Source organism: Thalassophryne amazonica, chromosome 2, assembly GCF_902500255.1.
Source record: "Thalassophryne amazonica chromosome 2, fThaAma1.1, whole genome shotgun sequence".
Classification (NCBI taxonomy): Eukaryota; Metazoa; Chordata; class Actinopteri; order Batrachoidiformes; family Batrachoididae; genus Thalassophryne; species Thalassophryne amazonica.
The window spans coordinates 123,965,434-123,981,924 of NC_047104.1; the positions used below are offsets into that span (position 1 = coordinate 123,965,434).

General features: G+C 43.6%; 1 protein-coding gene across 1 annotated transcript in view; it reads right to left on the minus strand.

The window, feature by feature from the left end:
* The window catches only part of LOC117504102 (protein diaphanous homolog 3-like), a 546,585-nt gene that overhangs the window by 336,688 nt on the left and 193,406 nt on the right, over positions 1 to 16,491 (minus strand). The window contains exon 20 of the mRNA XM_034163485.1: positions 8,622 to 8,746. Coding sequence (XP_034019376.1) covers positions 8,622 to 8,746 — 125 coding nt within the window. The remainder of the gene's footprint in view (positions 1 to 8,621; positions 8,747 to 16,491) is intronic.

Genomic DNA, 16,491 nt, shown 5'->3' on the forward strand with positions numbered 1-16,491 from the left:
TTTGCAAGGAAATGGCGGAACGACTGGAGAAGCGTGACTGCATCAAATTTTTCCACAAACTGAGCAATAGCCAGGTGGAAACCATTCGGATTATTCAGACGGCTTTTGGTGACGATCCTCTGGGCATCACACAGATTAAGGAGCGGTACAACCGGTTTAAAGACGGCCGCACAACAGTGGAGAGTGCGCCGCGCTCCGATCGGCATCAACACGCTGAAACGATGTGGGACCGTCGTGTGATTTGTGGAAGAGGTGGACATCAGCACTTTTTTTGCACATTCCACTGTGAAAGAAGATTTTGCCATGAAAAGAGTGGCAAAGAAATTCATCGGCACGAAGCTGATGGCGCAGCAACAGCGCCTCCGTGATGAAGTCTCACAGGACATGTTGTAACATGCCCAGCTCGTCAACCATTCGGAAGATTCAGTTGGCTTTTGGTGGCTTTTCAGTCGTGTGACTATCTGAGAAATTGTGGACAAGCTGGACATGTCAGGGCATGTCCTGTGAGACTTCATTACGGAGGCGCTGTTGCTGCGCCATCAGCTTCGTGCCGATGAATTTCGCCGCCACTCTTTTCATGGCAAAATCTTCTTTCATAGTGGAATGTGCCAAAAAAGTGCTGATGTCCACCTCTTCCGCAATTTCTCTGATAATCACACGATGGTCCCACATCATCACAGCGTTCACTTTGGAAATGACCCGGTCGTTTCAGCGTGTTGATGCCGATTGGAGCGTGGCTCGTTCTCCACTGTTGTGTGGCCGTCTTTAAACCGGTTGTACCGCTCCTTAATCTGTGTGATGCCCAGAGGTTCGTCACCGAAAGCCATCTGAATAATCCGAAAGGTTTCCACCTGGCTGTCGCCCAGTTTGTGGCAAAATTTGATGCAGTCGCGCTGCTCCAGTCGTTCCACCATTTCCTTGCAAAGAAAAAACGAAGAGAGACTACACCCATCCTCACACAAAGACTGCGTAGAAGCAAATGACGCAACCGATAAGCGTGAAAAAAAATCACGCATGCGCACGAAGGTTCAAGGTTGGCTCATGCAAGCATATGTGATTCAAATCCATCAGGTTTTTGAAAAAAAATAAAAAGGTCAGATACTTTTCTAACAGACCTCGTATAAATGCAGTCAATTTATAGATTTGTTTTTTCAGGAACAGTGGTACCCACTGACCCCCCACCCCAAAATGCGAGGTGCTTGGCTCGGAAAAATGTCAGGTGCTCAGAAATACAAAAGCAAAAGTCAAGTGATGTGCCCATTATTTTGTGCCAGTCCAGCATTTGTGGTTAAAAAAGAAAGAAAACAAAACAAAACCTACTGTTCACAGAACATTGCAGAAATATTTTCAAATTAAAGAATACCACAAGATGAGGATCACTCAGTTTGCACCTCACTATATATATATATATATATATATATATATATATATATATATATATATATATATATATTTGGGTGCAAGCAAAATTTAATGCCCATATTTGTCATCACAATCCTCCCACTCTGTTCAATTCAATTTATTTCATTTATACGAGGTCTGTTAGAAAAGTATCCGAACTTTTTATTTTTTTCAAAAACCTGATGGATTTGAATCACGTGTGCTTGCATGAGCCAACCTTGAACCTCCGCGCGCATGCGTGAACTTTTCCACACCTGTCGATTGCATCATTTTCTGGTAAGCAGCCTTTGTGTAAGGTGTGTGTCGTGCGCTCGGCGTTTTTTTCATTCCAAGGAAAAAGACGGAACGACTTTAGCAGCTCAGCATCAAATTTTGCCAGAAACTGGGCGACAGCCAGGTGGAAACCATTCGGATTATTCAGACGGCTGTCGGTGACGATCCTATGGGCATCACACAGATTAAGGAGCGGTACAACCGGTTTAAAGACGGCTGCACAACAGTGGAGAGCAAGCCACGCTCCGGTCGGCCATCAACATGCTGAAATGACCAGATAATTTCCAAAGTGAACGCTGTGGTGATGCAGGACCATCGTGTGACTATCTGAGCAATTGCGGAAGAGGTGGACATCAAGCACTTTTTCGGTGCATTCCACTGTGAAAGATTTTGCCATGAAAAGATTGGCGGCGAAATTCTTTCCTGAAGCTTCTGACGGCGGAGCAGAAGCGCCTCCGTGCTGAAGTCTCACAGAACATGTTGTGACATGCCCACCTCTTCCACAATTTCTCGGATAGTCACACGACTGAAAAGTCACCGACAGCCGTCTGAATAATCCGAATGGTTTCCACATGGTTGTCGCCCAGTTTCTGGCAAAATTTGATGCGGTGCTGCTCTAGTCATTCCGTCTTTTTCCTTGGAATGAAAAAACGCTGAGCGCACGACACACATCCCACACAAAGGCTGCTTAACAGAAAATTATGCAATCGACAGGCGTGGAAAAGTTCACGCATGCGCATGAGGGTTCAAGGTTTGCTCGTGCAAGCACACGTGATTCAAATCCATCAGGTTTTTGAAAAAAATAAAAAGGTCCGATACTTTTCTAACAGACCTCATATAGCACCAAATCACAACTAAGCTGCCTCAAAGCGCTCTACACAAGTAAGGTCAGCAGCTATTGGCAGATCTCAGGATGCATGTGGACTCACTCTTTCATCAAACGTTACGCCCATAAACCCTGATAAAGTACATACATACAACACAGACTGGAGCTTATGTGGCCCACAAGGTGCCAGTTTGTAACCCTCATTCATATGATGCAGAATGGCAGACTTGATGTCCCACAAACCATCTCACTGCAACTTAAGAAATCAGATCGAGTTTTTTTGTTGTTTCTTCTTCCACAACGTTGGTTTTATCAGCACTGATTCTGGTATGAAATGAGTTATTGAGGAGTTTTAACAGTGTGAATGGTGAGTGCGTTTCTTGGAGAAAAAGTACGTGCGACGCACATGCGGAGGTGGAGGTTTGTTGTCGGGAGACATGTTTTTGTTTTGTTTTTTTAATTAGTCAAAATCTGTGGAGGACATGTCAGATTCTTACATCTTCTATTGACAGCTCTGATTACTTTGATGTGGACCACAGTAGGAGCTTTGATGGATATTTGGATGTATTTTTTGTTGGCGTTAAAATATTTCTGGCGTGGCAGGGGTTCTCGTTATCTTGGTGGACAGACAGGCTTATACTGCATGGCAAACACTGAAAGTAGATTGATCAAAGACTGATGTTTTCTTTTAGTTACTAAAAATACATTTCTACTAAGTATTATTAATATTAAAAATATATGCGTTAGACCTCAGGGTGCTGTCAATTTCAATTTATTTTGTTTAAAAAACAAAGTAAATAAATAAAATATAGATGCCCTGTCCTGGGCACTACATTATTTACTTCCTAATTCTTCACTATAACATTCTGAGGATATCTGGTACACATTTCCATTTCTGCATATAGGACACTCCTATTTCCACTCTGACACCATCTTCCCTTTCTGACTGCTCACTTTAAATTAAATCTTCGTTTTCCTGTAACTTTTTCAAACATGAGATAAAAGTGACATTCTGCTCTTCTGTACTAAATCCACTCTTTCCAAATCTGTCAGTTTCTCTCTGTTAACAATTGCACAAGTCCTCCATGCCCTCAGGTTGAGTGTCTAGGTGTCATCCTTGATGGCACCTCATCTTTCCAAGCACACATCTATAATAGTCTGCAGATTTCCATTTATATAACAAACATCTCCATCTGTCTTTCACATACAAGAGAACCGCTATCCATGTATTTCATACTGATAACTGGAGTTCTCTTCTCTCTGGTCTTACTCAGAAACTGCTCTTGACATTTCAACTGATCCAGAATTCAGTTGCCCAGATAATCACCAGAACCTCTTTCACAGAGCTCATCACCTCCATCCTCCAACTACACTTTCCCAATCTTAGTCAATATTCTATTGAAAACCAAGTTCCCCTTCTTGCTTTTAGTTCTTAATATTCACCTCTCTCACTGATCTCCTCCTCTACCTTTGTTTCACCACCCCCATGCATACTGTCACCCTCTCAATGCATCTACGGCCCAGCTGACCAGTATGAGGTCGAGAGCCTGTAGCAACATTTCCCTTCACCAGTAGAACACTCTACCACACAATACATCCAAAATATAAAGTCTCTCTCCTTACCTTTACTACCTGTCTAAAACCCACCGTTTCAAGTGGGATTATTCTCTTTAACATGAATCCAACGGTGAAGCCACTGTGCACTGCAGTTGTACTATACTTTCTGTAATAGAATACTGCTGCGTCTATGTTCTAGTGACTTTGCAGCATTTACTGTGTTTATAAGGTGCATCCAAAGAGGTTAATAAATGAGAACTAGAGTCTGCAGTTGCACTGAGCCGTGTCCTGGCAAGGAGGCGTGGCCGCCATTTTAATTCCGGGCAACTCAGCAGGCAGTAGGTATTACTATCATCAAGAAACAGGAGGAATATGCCGGAAAGCTGCGCATGTTGGCAAAGCCACAAACGGAGGAAGAAGGGAAACATTGCCTTCCATAAGTAAGTGGTTTTGGTTATTCTTGTCACCTTGTCCGTGACATTTGGTTGATAAACAGGTGTATGTTTCCTGCCTGTGCCGTCCGAGGACACAGACTATTTTATTAACTCTTTATGTCTAGTTGATATTTACTCCTGCTAGACCGATGTCTAGTTAAAATACTTGTCATTAGTAATAAAATTGTTCAACAAGACCGACTATTTTTTTAATTTGCACCTTAAATAACCGACCCCCTGCTCAGAGATTATAATGATTGTGCTGCTCAGTCACAGCCTCACACAGATGTGCACCCACATCACTGACTTCATGAACAAAACTCCGTCAATAAAGGATAATTGTGTAAAAATGTAATACAATGGTCCCTAATTTATCACGGGAGTTATGTTCTAAAAATAACCCACAATAGCGTTTTTTGAACGTGTTCAGTTGGGAATCCCCATTGAAAATACATTAACATCCGGGAACTTCGTCAATATTTTGGTCGGTTAGGAGGTGTCATGTCGCTGTCCATGAAGAGACATTCGCGTTTAAGTAGGCAGCATTGGGAGTGCAGACTCTAGTCCTCATTATTAACCTTTGGGGATCACCTGAGTGTCACGAAAGGTTCATTTTCAGTACAGTATGGGAACAAAATGCAAAACTTAAATTTGCTTGTTGTTTAAACCAACAATTTACTGCAGCATTATACAAACATAAAAATAAAACACTTGCAACATGCTGTCTGGTAATAAGTTTAAACCCCTTCTAAGCCTGTATATCCCATCGATGGGAAATTTGACATTTTTATTTGTGAGACACTGACAAGCCAAAAGGAGGCGGGTGGTAGGGGGTTAAATAAAATGTTCTCAAACAACAAATATGTCAAATAATGCTGTCAATTTCCTGAAAGCTGCGCTCCTCATGCGGTATAAATTCACACACACACACACACACACACAGTGTAAATATAAGGTCTTACCTATGCGTTTTAATTAAGAAAAGTCACTCTGCGGCACTCCGCTCCTTCAGATCAGTGAGCGGAGCGGAGCCTCCCCCCCCTTCCCCACCAGTTCTCTGTCTTGGTGCAACAAGTCAAAAAAGTCACAGGGCTTCAATATCGTCTCATTTTCCACAGCCTCTATGCGATCCTGGCTACACACGCGATGAAATCTCAAGAAAAAGTTATAAAATTATTCAGTTCTCCATGTGGAGCAAGGGCACCGTGCGCGCGCTGGATGACGTGCGTCAATATTTACATGCAACACTTCAGGGAAAAAAACATTTACGGTATGTATTTAATTAAAAGTTTAAAAATCTTTCTGTCCAACACCTTTCTGTGTAAATATCTCATGTTACAACGTGGAGACCCGCAGCTTATAGACAAGTGCGGCGTATTTATGTACAATTTCTTTTTTCTTTTTAAAATTGGTGGGTGCAGCTAATATTCAGGTGCGCTCTATAGTCCAGAAATTACATTAAACACACGCAACACGAACTCACCCGTGCACAGCCATGTACCGAACCGAACGTCCCGTACTGAAACGGTTAAATACACAATACAAATACATGTATCGTTACACGCTTAGTTAACAATAGTATGCATATTCTTCAGGGTAAGTACAACAACATTTCCAAGTAACTTAACAGCTCTTAAACTTTATATAAATCAATCAATACCTAAAGATGTGTGAGTAAGCTCACAAAATGATTCCCCCAAACAGTTGCTTGAATGCATTATACATCAGTGGAAGTGAACCTTCTTTAATTAATAATGAACTAGTGCATAGCCTGTGGGGATCCACAGGCTCTTGATTGGTAGTGATTATAAAATAGGTAGTTCACATTTTTCAAGTGTGGTAATAAATTATGCAAAGTTTCTATAATTATTTGGATGGCGTGCGAGTCCAGAATGTAATTATCAATGTCCATTGTTCACTGTTAGCTAATAAACCTAATTTCCCCCAAAATAGTCCTATCAACTTTCTGTTTTTGGAGGGTTCATCTCAGACCCAAAATACATAAGCATACCAAATGGCAAATGTCAGCTCTCCCCAGTTTCTCCGTGACCGAAGCCATACACATGCACGCACACAGAGGCCACTTGACTATTAAACATCTATGGTTGCATGTTGTAACATTTCTAAAGAAAGCAAACTTGAAAAAAGGAATGAGGTGAGTACTGGAAGTTTCCAAAGTATCTATGACAACTCTGAAGGAGTTACAAGCTGTAAATGCAACTGGAGGAACTGGAAAGAGGGCAACGTTTGTTAGTTGCTTTACCAGTTGCACCTTGAGGGTACAGAAGCACAAAGACTTTAAAACACTCAAAATTTCAGCACCAGTTTGTTACAGACCACAGGGGAGCACCAGCCCAGATTTAATCTCCGTCTATGGGAAGCCATCATGGACTCAGAAAGGAGATTTCGCAGTTGACAGAGACCAATGAATGTGCTAAACTCGATCATAGAGGCTTGAAAAGACTTCTTGTGAGACGATCACAAGATAAGAAATTATAATAAAGAAATAAAGTGAAGAAGATGACCAATGATCTGCAAAGAATCTATGAAGAGTGCCTCAAAAAAAAAAAAAAAAAAAATCAAGAGGCAACACTCAGTCAAAATTAAAACCAAATTAGATGTGAGATTAACAGTAACTCTCTTCACAGAAGAGCCACCTGATCAATTCTCCTAATCAGCAACATATTCCATCTAAAGCGGTTGAGTCCCTTAGACCTTGTTCAAACTAACAACAATCTGATTTGCGTACATATCAGATTTGAATCAGATTCCAGCCTGCAAGTCTCAGACAAAAGTCAGATGAAATTAGTATTTTCTCAGTCAGTTTCAAGTGTCAATCGTGGGTTTGAATTGTGAGTCAAATTGCAATTTTGCTAATGCATTTGTCTTTATGCTCAGATTGGATTCAGACTGGATTTTGTTACATCTGTGACTTTTCACTTAAAGTACATAAAGATCCCCCATGTGAGCTTACATGGTGACAGCTGTGATGACACCTGTCACTCTTTAGTCAGCCAGGTGACAGAAGAAGAGGGAGGAAAAAAAAAAATACCTGCGTGCACACACAAACACACAAAGGCCAAAACTAATAAGTAAAAATCATGCTCCAAAAAGAAAGTTCAGATGACACCTCATGCCTGAAATGCGTGTCCCACCAAATACACGCAAGAGTCTGGTGTGTATGTGTGTATTTACACTGAGTTTCAGCTGCTACCCGGCTCAGTCTGTCCACAACATTTAAAGTCTTATTACACACTGCATTTTACGTGACTATTTTTGGACATGACTCCTATAGTCCAGACTCAGTTTAGATTACAACTGGTGTTTTGTTTGTTTTAATTATGGCTTGTTTGATGATCAAACTGTCACCTAAGAGCACGCCTCACACTGTTTTATAATACATAAAGTGCATATCACTACTAAATAAAATGTCAAATGAGCTGACTATTATGAATAAATAAAGAATTAAATAAAGAATTTCAAAAATATTGATATATTGCATGTTATTTTTGGTGCCATATGCCCTGAGAAATTAAGTCAAACAAGGGGAATTTAGCTGGATTTCACCAGCTGCTGATAAACACTCAGAAACATGAACTGTTCATGAAACGAGACTTAAATGACATCACATACAATAACAACCCCTTGGGAAAAAAAAAAAAAAACCTCCAGAGGGAGTTTTTCCCCTACCACTGTTGCTCAAGTGCTTGACTGGGGAATTTTGGCAAAGTTACACCTTACCCTGTTATACACCTTGGGTTGACTTTTGTTGTGACTTGGTGCTATATAAAGAAAATTTAACTGAAAGGCACCATTAAATTAATTAAATGAGCCAGACCAGCATTATTACTTTGGCGAGAACGTGCATTTTTCATAAAGTTCATCAATACCCATCAAAACTAATGCACAGAAAATTAGGCAATGTATTTCCTGGAACCACACACATATCTATAAGCAAATTTGGCCTAGCTCTGAACAGATATGCAGATCTGGAAAATTATTGACCTTTTGTGGAGGTATAATGTAACTGTAATGAATACACTTGTAAATTTTTCCTAATTTGCTTCTTTTCTCTAAAATTCTAAAATAACTTAGAATGCAGAGTGAGTGCATGCATGTGGAAAGGATATAGCCATTTTGGTGAAAAACATGTCACTGGGGTCATCAGGGGAGGAAAAAGTCTCCAGGTCTCTCTCCAGCTGTAGCAGCTGCCTCTCCATCTGCCTGAGGCTCTTCTCAAGATTCTCTGCAGACACTGACACAGAAACAAACAACCACACAGACCCATGTGACAAAGAAATAAGGAACAAAGCAAAATGACAAATAAATGGCAAACAATAAAATGCATCATTATTTTCAAATAGAAAAACATACTAAAGAGCAACTAATATGGGGAGCTCTATTTATAAGCAAATCAATTATATGTTCACATTGACAACATAAACAACAAAAAGAACAGTTAAAGCCAGCCACTCTCAGCCCAATGATGTGATATGAATGTGCATTTTGCTAGAATATTACAGAAATGCAAGGCATTTTGACAGATGTGTTGACGGTTAGAGGGCGCCACAATGCCACATTTCGAACATGTTCAAAACTTCTACAATGCAACCCAAGCCATATTTTCCGTCAGTGTTTCCTCCATAATAGTATTCCCATTCTCCACGTAATGTGGAGTTGCATCAGGAAGGCCAAACATGCCAAATCAACATGCAGTGGTTTACCGGTGTTTGTGGTTTGGGATGAACATGTTGCACAGGGGATGGCAATGACTGGTGGCATTCATGTGAATGATAGGTCAAATTTACAAAAAGATTGCAGCAAACTGACAAAATTGTAAGGTTGCACAGAATTCAAGGGGATTGGCTGAAGTGGTGTTAATTCTGTGTGCTGTGTACAGCAGCTCAGAGAGCGTCTCTCTGCTGCAGAGCGCAGCTGAAAGCAGCTTTTCTCTGCCTCTGAGTAAAAGACAAAACTTCATCAAAATCCTTCATTAAATAATCCACAGGTCCTCCTTTGTCCATAGCTGCTGTTGCATTGAGAAACTAAAGGTTTATTTTACAGATTGAAGGCTTTGTGTTTCTAAAAAGCTCTGTGTTCCTTCAGGAGAAAACAGCAGAGACGGTTTATTTGAGGCTAAACAAGGATAGAGAGGGGAGCAGGGGGAGAGAGTGAGACAGACAGGACAGAGGGAGGGGGCAAGCAAGGTTTCTGTGTAGGCTCTCAGTTGTCCAGGTGGTTTCCATAGTAGAGAAGCTTGAATCTTCGACTGGACTGGGTTGCTTGACGCAAGGACGTTTCGCTTCAAATCACAGAAGCGTCCTCAGTTAAGCTTCTGTTTGTTCTTCTCAACAAGGGTCAGACAGAAGTCAGACTACCAGAGCAAGAATTTTAGCTGAGCAAGCTTCTGCGATTTGAAGCAAAACGTCCTAGCGTCAAGCAACCCAGTCGAGTCGAAGATTCAAGCTTCTCTACTATAGGCAAACAAGGTGTTCAGGAAGCAGAGGAAGGAAGACATATAGTCCCTACTGCAGAAACAGCCAAGAGGAAGAGGAGACGACAGCAGCCTCGGCGCGCATAGCTGTTCACCTACACAAAGTGCAGCAGAGGCTACCATTCCAGGAATGGGCCTGTCAGCTACTCTCAAGGGTGCAGCACCTCCACCTCCTGAAGTTGCACCGTCTCTCATAGCCAGATGCCACATACATACATACATACATACATAGTTACACAAACACGATCAGAATATAATGACTTTACTAACAGACATGCAAAGCAAATGCTTGCTGTGTGTGCTTATACCGTCCACAGCAACATAAAGAGAGAATATTATCCAAAATGAATACTCCCCTCAAAAAAGTAACAAAGCTGCGGTAATCTTTATAAGGACATATTGTTTGGCTTTAGTCATGTGAACAGGTAGAGACAGGGGGGAGATCACGAAAACACTGTTCAAATTTTTCTTCAGATGGTTATGGCTGACACCTTAAGCTATTCATTAAACACATATGGCTTAAATTACGCTGATTAGGGCCTGTTTGACAAAAAAAAGGGGGGGAAAGCATAAGCTGCTTAATTTTAAGTCGTTTCAAATTTCCCTTGATCCCTAACACATTACGGGAAAGAAAAAAAAAGATGAGAACTTCAGCATCGTTAAGCTTCTTGCTGATTTATGGTTCAAATCTCAACTGGTGATGGGACCATGCTGTCTGATGTGCAGCACAAATTTGTTCCCTCCCCAACTTCAACAAAGTGATAGTGTGGTCATTTCATTCTGAGTGAAAGAGTTATTCCACAGAGTCAGTTTCCCTCAAGGGGCTGACAGGAAAACTCACTGAGGCACTTTTCATTTTGCTGTCACTTGTGATTGAGGAATGGGCTAAATATACTGCAACAACAAAGAAAAGACTATTTGACGAAAATCACCACATAAATCTCACTGCATCGACTCAATCTGCACTTGATAAATTATCACTTCCACACCTCGTTCAGTTCATGCTCACTTTCCCCACAAAATGATACTTATGTTCTTTTGACAATATGGTGGAAGTCTTTATCATCATCCCGCCTTTCTTTCCTTTCCCCGTCACTTCACTGATGATAGCCACTGATTGTAATACTTAGGATTCAGTCAATGTTATCGGTAATAGCACAGAACTCTTATTTTAGCCACAAAGTACATTACATTCAAGATTAACTGCAGTGCTGCCAGGCAGATTTGAGTACCTACCTGTTAAATGTTTTGTAGTAGAGAACTGGTCACAGAAAAGAAAAAAAAAGGTAATTTCCTTTGTACATTTTGGTTGTGTAATGTTCATTTACAACTGTGAGGGTTTTCTCTCTGTGCTGATTAAACCGCAGCAGCTCTCTGGCACGCAAAGGATTATGGGCTACGGTCTGAGCGCCAGTCGATGGCAGTATTCTATCTATTTTGACCGCGGGTATATCAGACGGTTGTCTAATCACTTGGCTTAGCTTTTGCAAATGGCTTTTTTTTTTTTTTTTTTACAAATAAAAAAATGGTATACGAGGGCTGTCAATAAAGTAACGGTCCTTTTTATTTTTTTCAAAAACTATATGGATTTCATTCATATGTTTTTACGTCAGACATGCTTGAACCCTCGTGCGCATGCGTGAGTTTTTCCACGCCTGTCGGTGACGTCATTCGCCTGTGAGCACTCCTTGTGGGAGGAGTCGTCGAGCCCCTCGTCGGAATTCCTTTGTCTGAGAAGTTGCTGAGAGACTGGCGCGTTGTTTGATCAAAATTTTTTCTAAACCTGTGAGACACATCGAAGTGGACACGGTTCGAAAAATTAAGCTGGTTTTCAGTAAAAATTTTAACAGCTGATGAGAGATTTTGAGGTGATTCTGTCGCTTTAAGGACTTTTCACGGTGCGAGACGTCGCGCAGCGCTCTCAGGCGGCGTCATCAGCCTGTTCAAGCTGAAAACCTCCACATTTCAGGCTCTATTGATCCAGGACGTCGTGAGAGAACAGAGAAGTTTCAGAAGAAGTCGATTTCAGCATTTTATCCGGATATTCCACTGTTAAAGGAGATTTTTTTAATGAAAGACGTGTGGACGGGTCCGCGCGTCGGGACGCAGCCGACGCGGTGCGGCGGCACAGGAAAAACGCCTCCGTGTTGATAACCATTTGTAAAATCCAGGCGGCTTTTGATGGCTTTCAGTGGAGTGAGTATATGAGAAATTGTTTAACAGGCAGGACATGTTCCAACTTGTCCTTAAAGCTTTCAACAGAGGTGTTTTTCCTGTGGCGGAGCGTCGCGGCGGCTGCGTCCCGACGCGCGGACCCGTCCGCACGTCTTTCATTAAAAAAATCTCCTTTAACAGTGGAATATCCGGATAAAATGCTGAAACCGACTTCTTCTGAAACTTCTCTGTTCTCTCACGACGTCCTGGATCAATAGAGCCTGAAATGTGGAGGTTTTCAGCTTGAACAGGCTGACGACGGCGGCTGAGAGCGCTGTGCGACGTCTCGCACCGTGGGAAGTCCTTAAAGCGACAGTATCACCTCAAAATCTCTCATCAGCCGTTAAAATTTTCACTGAAAACCAGCTTAATTTTTCGAACCGTGTCCACTTCGATGTGTCTCACAGGTTTAGAAAAAATTTTGATCAAACAAAGCGCCAGTCTCTCAGCAACTTCTCAGACAAAGGAATTCCGACGAGGGGCTGGACGACTCCTCCCACAAGGAGTGCTCACAGGCGAATGACGTCACCGACAGGCGTGGAAAAACTCACGCATGCGCACGAGGGTTCAAGCATGTCTGACGTAAAAACATATGAATGAAATCCATATAGTTTTTGAAAAAAATAAAAAGGACCGTAACTTTATTGACAGCCCTCGTATTTTACAAAAGCACTTTTATATGTAAACACTAACACACCAAACATTAACATGTTGGTTTTTGAATAGAATGTAGGAATCAACCAATCAGTGTTAGCGGAGGCTCATTTTACCCATAATCCCTTTGGCATCTGTCTGTGTTAGTTACAAAACTTCAGAATGAGTGCATTATTTAAAATTAAAAGATATGTTATATTTTAACTTTGTACAAATGACAGAATTGACATTAATGGAGTTCTCCTATCCGGATTAATTTGATATATAAATCTAAACCATAAGTCAAAACTGCTTTATTTTCCAAGACCTCTGCCTCATGGCAGCACTGCTAAATACTGCACAAAGACAGAAGTGCTGACTCATTGTTTGGGTTTGTGGTCAATTTGATGCTACCAGAAGAAATTGTAGTTTTAAAATTCAAAATCAGCTTGTTAGCAGCTGCAAGTGTACTAGAGACAATACTGAAACTTATCTGTTAGCTGTAGCTTCCGATAATTTCTTGGCTGGTTTATCAGTTTAGCTTCATAAAAGACAACTTTTCAGTTAACTAATTAGCTGTTATCGAAGCTAACGTTTTGGTTAGCTGTGCCCACCATTGGTTGTTAGAAGGATCCCGCAGGTAGAAGAGCAAGTGAACAGTACATAACACACCGGTACCAGTGCAACACACAGACTATACTGAACCGCTTAAAAAATAAAATAAAATACAATAAAATCTGTGAGATCCAAAAATAAATAAATAAATAAAATAATGAAGTAATTATTTGTGTGGTAAGATGCAAGCAAAGGAGATAAAGCATACAACCCCAAATCAGAAAAAGGTGAGGGCTGCGTGACTTTCCAGCCATTGTTGTCTTTTGATTTTACAGAGGGGATATTAGAATGGCTCATTTTCATTTACGTAATATTGCAATGATTAGACTGGTCCTGTCTATGGCGGATGCAGAAATTTTCATTCATGCCTTGTCTTCCAGAATTGACCACTGTAAGGTTTTATTTTCTGTACTGGCACATAAGAGTGTGACATGTCATATGACACATAATACTGCTTCTAGAGTTTTGATGAAAACCAGGAGGTTCAATCACATCACACCCATTCTGGCTTAACTTCACTAGATCCTGTGACTATGACTCCATTGAAATTGGGGTTTGCAATCTGACTCGAGTGGGATTTGGGCCGAATATGGCTCGAGCCAGTTCGATTTTTCTGGATCTGAATGGCGGCAATCAGATTTAAGATGAATTGTTTTCTTGGTGATGAAAACAAACGTGGTATTGAAAACAAACACGAACACCATGTTCGAGCACAAGGGTGTCCATAAGTGCACGTGGCACCAGGACACCCTGAGCCGGAGGTCGATGATCGACGTTGTAGTCGTATCATCTGACCTTCGGCCACGTGTCTCGGACACTCGAGTAAAGAGAGGGGCAGATCTGTCGACCGATCACCACCTGGTGGTGAGTTGGATCCGCTGGGAGGGGAGGAAGCCGGCCAGACCCGGCAGGCCCAAACGTATCGTGAGGGTCTGCTGGGAACGACTGGCGGCACCCTCTGTCAGGGAGGTCTTCAACTCCCACCTCCGGGAGAGCTTCTCCCAGATCCCGGGGGAGGTTGGAGACAAAGTCAGAGTGGACCATGTTCTCCACCTCCATTGTTGATGCGGCCGCTCGTAGCTGTGGTCGCAAGGTCTCTGGTGCCTGTCGCGGCGGCAATCCCCGAACCCAGTGGTGGACACCGGAAGTAAGGGATGCCGTCAAGCTGAAGAAGGAGTCCTACTTATCTTTGTTGGTAGGTGGGACCCCAGAGGCAGCTGACAGGTACCGGCAGGCCAAGCGTGCCGCAGCCCGTGCGGTCACAGAGGCAAAAACTCGGGTCTGGGAGGAGTTCGGGGAGGCTATGGAGGAGGACTACCGGTCGGCCTTGAAGAGATTCTGGCAAACCGTCCGACGCCTCAGGAGGCGGAAGCAGCTCTCCACCGGCACTGTTTACGGTGCGGGTGGGGAGCTGTTGACCCTGACTGGGGATGTTGTTGGGCGGTGGAAGGAGTACTTCGAGGATCTCCTCAATCCCAACCGTCACGTCTTCCGAAGAGGAAGCAGAGACTGGGGACCCAGAGGCAGACTCATCCATTACCCAGGCAGAAGTCACCGAGGTGGTTAGAAAGCACCTCGGTGGCAAGGCTCCTGGGGTGGATGAAGTCTGTCCTGAGTACATTAAGTCTCTGGATGTTGTGGGACTGTCTTGGCTGACACGCCTCTGCAACATCGCGTGGCAATCGGGGACAGTGCCTCTGGATTGGCAGACCGGGGTGGTGGTCCCTCTGTTTAAGAAGGGGGACCGGACGGTGTGTTCCACTTATAGCGGGATCACACTCCTCAGCCTCCCCGGTAAGGTCTATTCCAGAGTACTGGAGAGGAGAATTCGACCGATGGTCGAACCTCAGATTCAGGAGGAGCAGTGTGGTTCCGTCCTGGTCGCAGCACACTGGACCAGCTCTACATGCTCCATCAGGTGCTCGAGGGTTCATGGGAGTTTGCCCAACCAGTCCACATGTGTTTTGAATCTGGAGAAGGCGTTCGACCGTGTCCCTCGGGGCGCCCTGTGGGGAGTGCACCGGGAGTAAGGGGTCCGGGGTCCTTTGCTAAGGGCTATCTGGTCCCTGTACGACCGCAGCAGGAGCTTGGTTCGCATTGCCGGTAGTAAGTCAAACCTGTTTCCAGTACACGTTGGCCTCCGCCAGGGCTGCCCTTTGTCACCGGTTCTGTTCATTATTTTTATGGACAAAATTACTAGGCGCAGCCAGGGTGTAGAGGGGGTCTGGTTTGGGAACCACAGAATCTCGTCTCTGCTGTTTGCGGACGATGTGGTTCTGTTGGCTTCATCAAATCAGGACCTTCAGCGTGCACTGGGGCAGTTTGCAGCCGAGTGTGAGGCGTCCGCGATGAAAATCAGCACCTCCAAATCCGAGGCCATGGTTCTTGACCGGAAAAAGGTGCTTTACCCTCTTCAGGTTGGTGGAGTGTCCTTCCCTCAAGTGGAGGAGTTTAAGTATCTCGGGGTCTTGTTCACGAGTGAGGGACGGATGGAGCGTGAGATCGATAGACGGATCGGTGCAGCGTCTGCAGTGATGCGGTCGCTGTATCAGACCGTCATGGTGAAGAGAGAGCTGAGTAGGGGGGCAAAGCTCTCGATTTACCGATCGATCTACGTTCCAATCCTCACCTATGGTCATGAGATTTGGCTCATAACCGAAAGAACGAGATCGCGGGTACAAGCGGCCAAGATGAGTTTCCTCCGCAGGGTGGCTGGGTGCTCCCTTAGAGATAGGGTGAGGAGCTCGGTCACTCGGGAGGAGGTCGAAGTCGAGCCACTGCTCCTCCACGTCGAAAGGAGTCAGTTGAGGTGGCTCGGGCATCTTTTCCGGATGCCCCCTGGACACCTCGCTGGAGAGGTGTTCCGGGCACGTCCCATTGGGACGAGGCCCCAGGGAAGACCCAGGACACGCTGGAAGGATTACATCTCTCGGCTGGCTTGGGAACGCCTTGGGGTTCCCCCGGAGGAGCTGGGGGAGGTGTTTGTGGATCGGGAGGTCTGGGCGGCTTTGCTTGAGCTGCTGCCCCCGCGACCCGACTCCAGA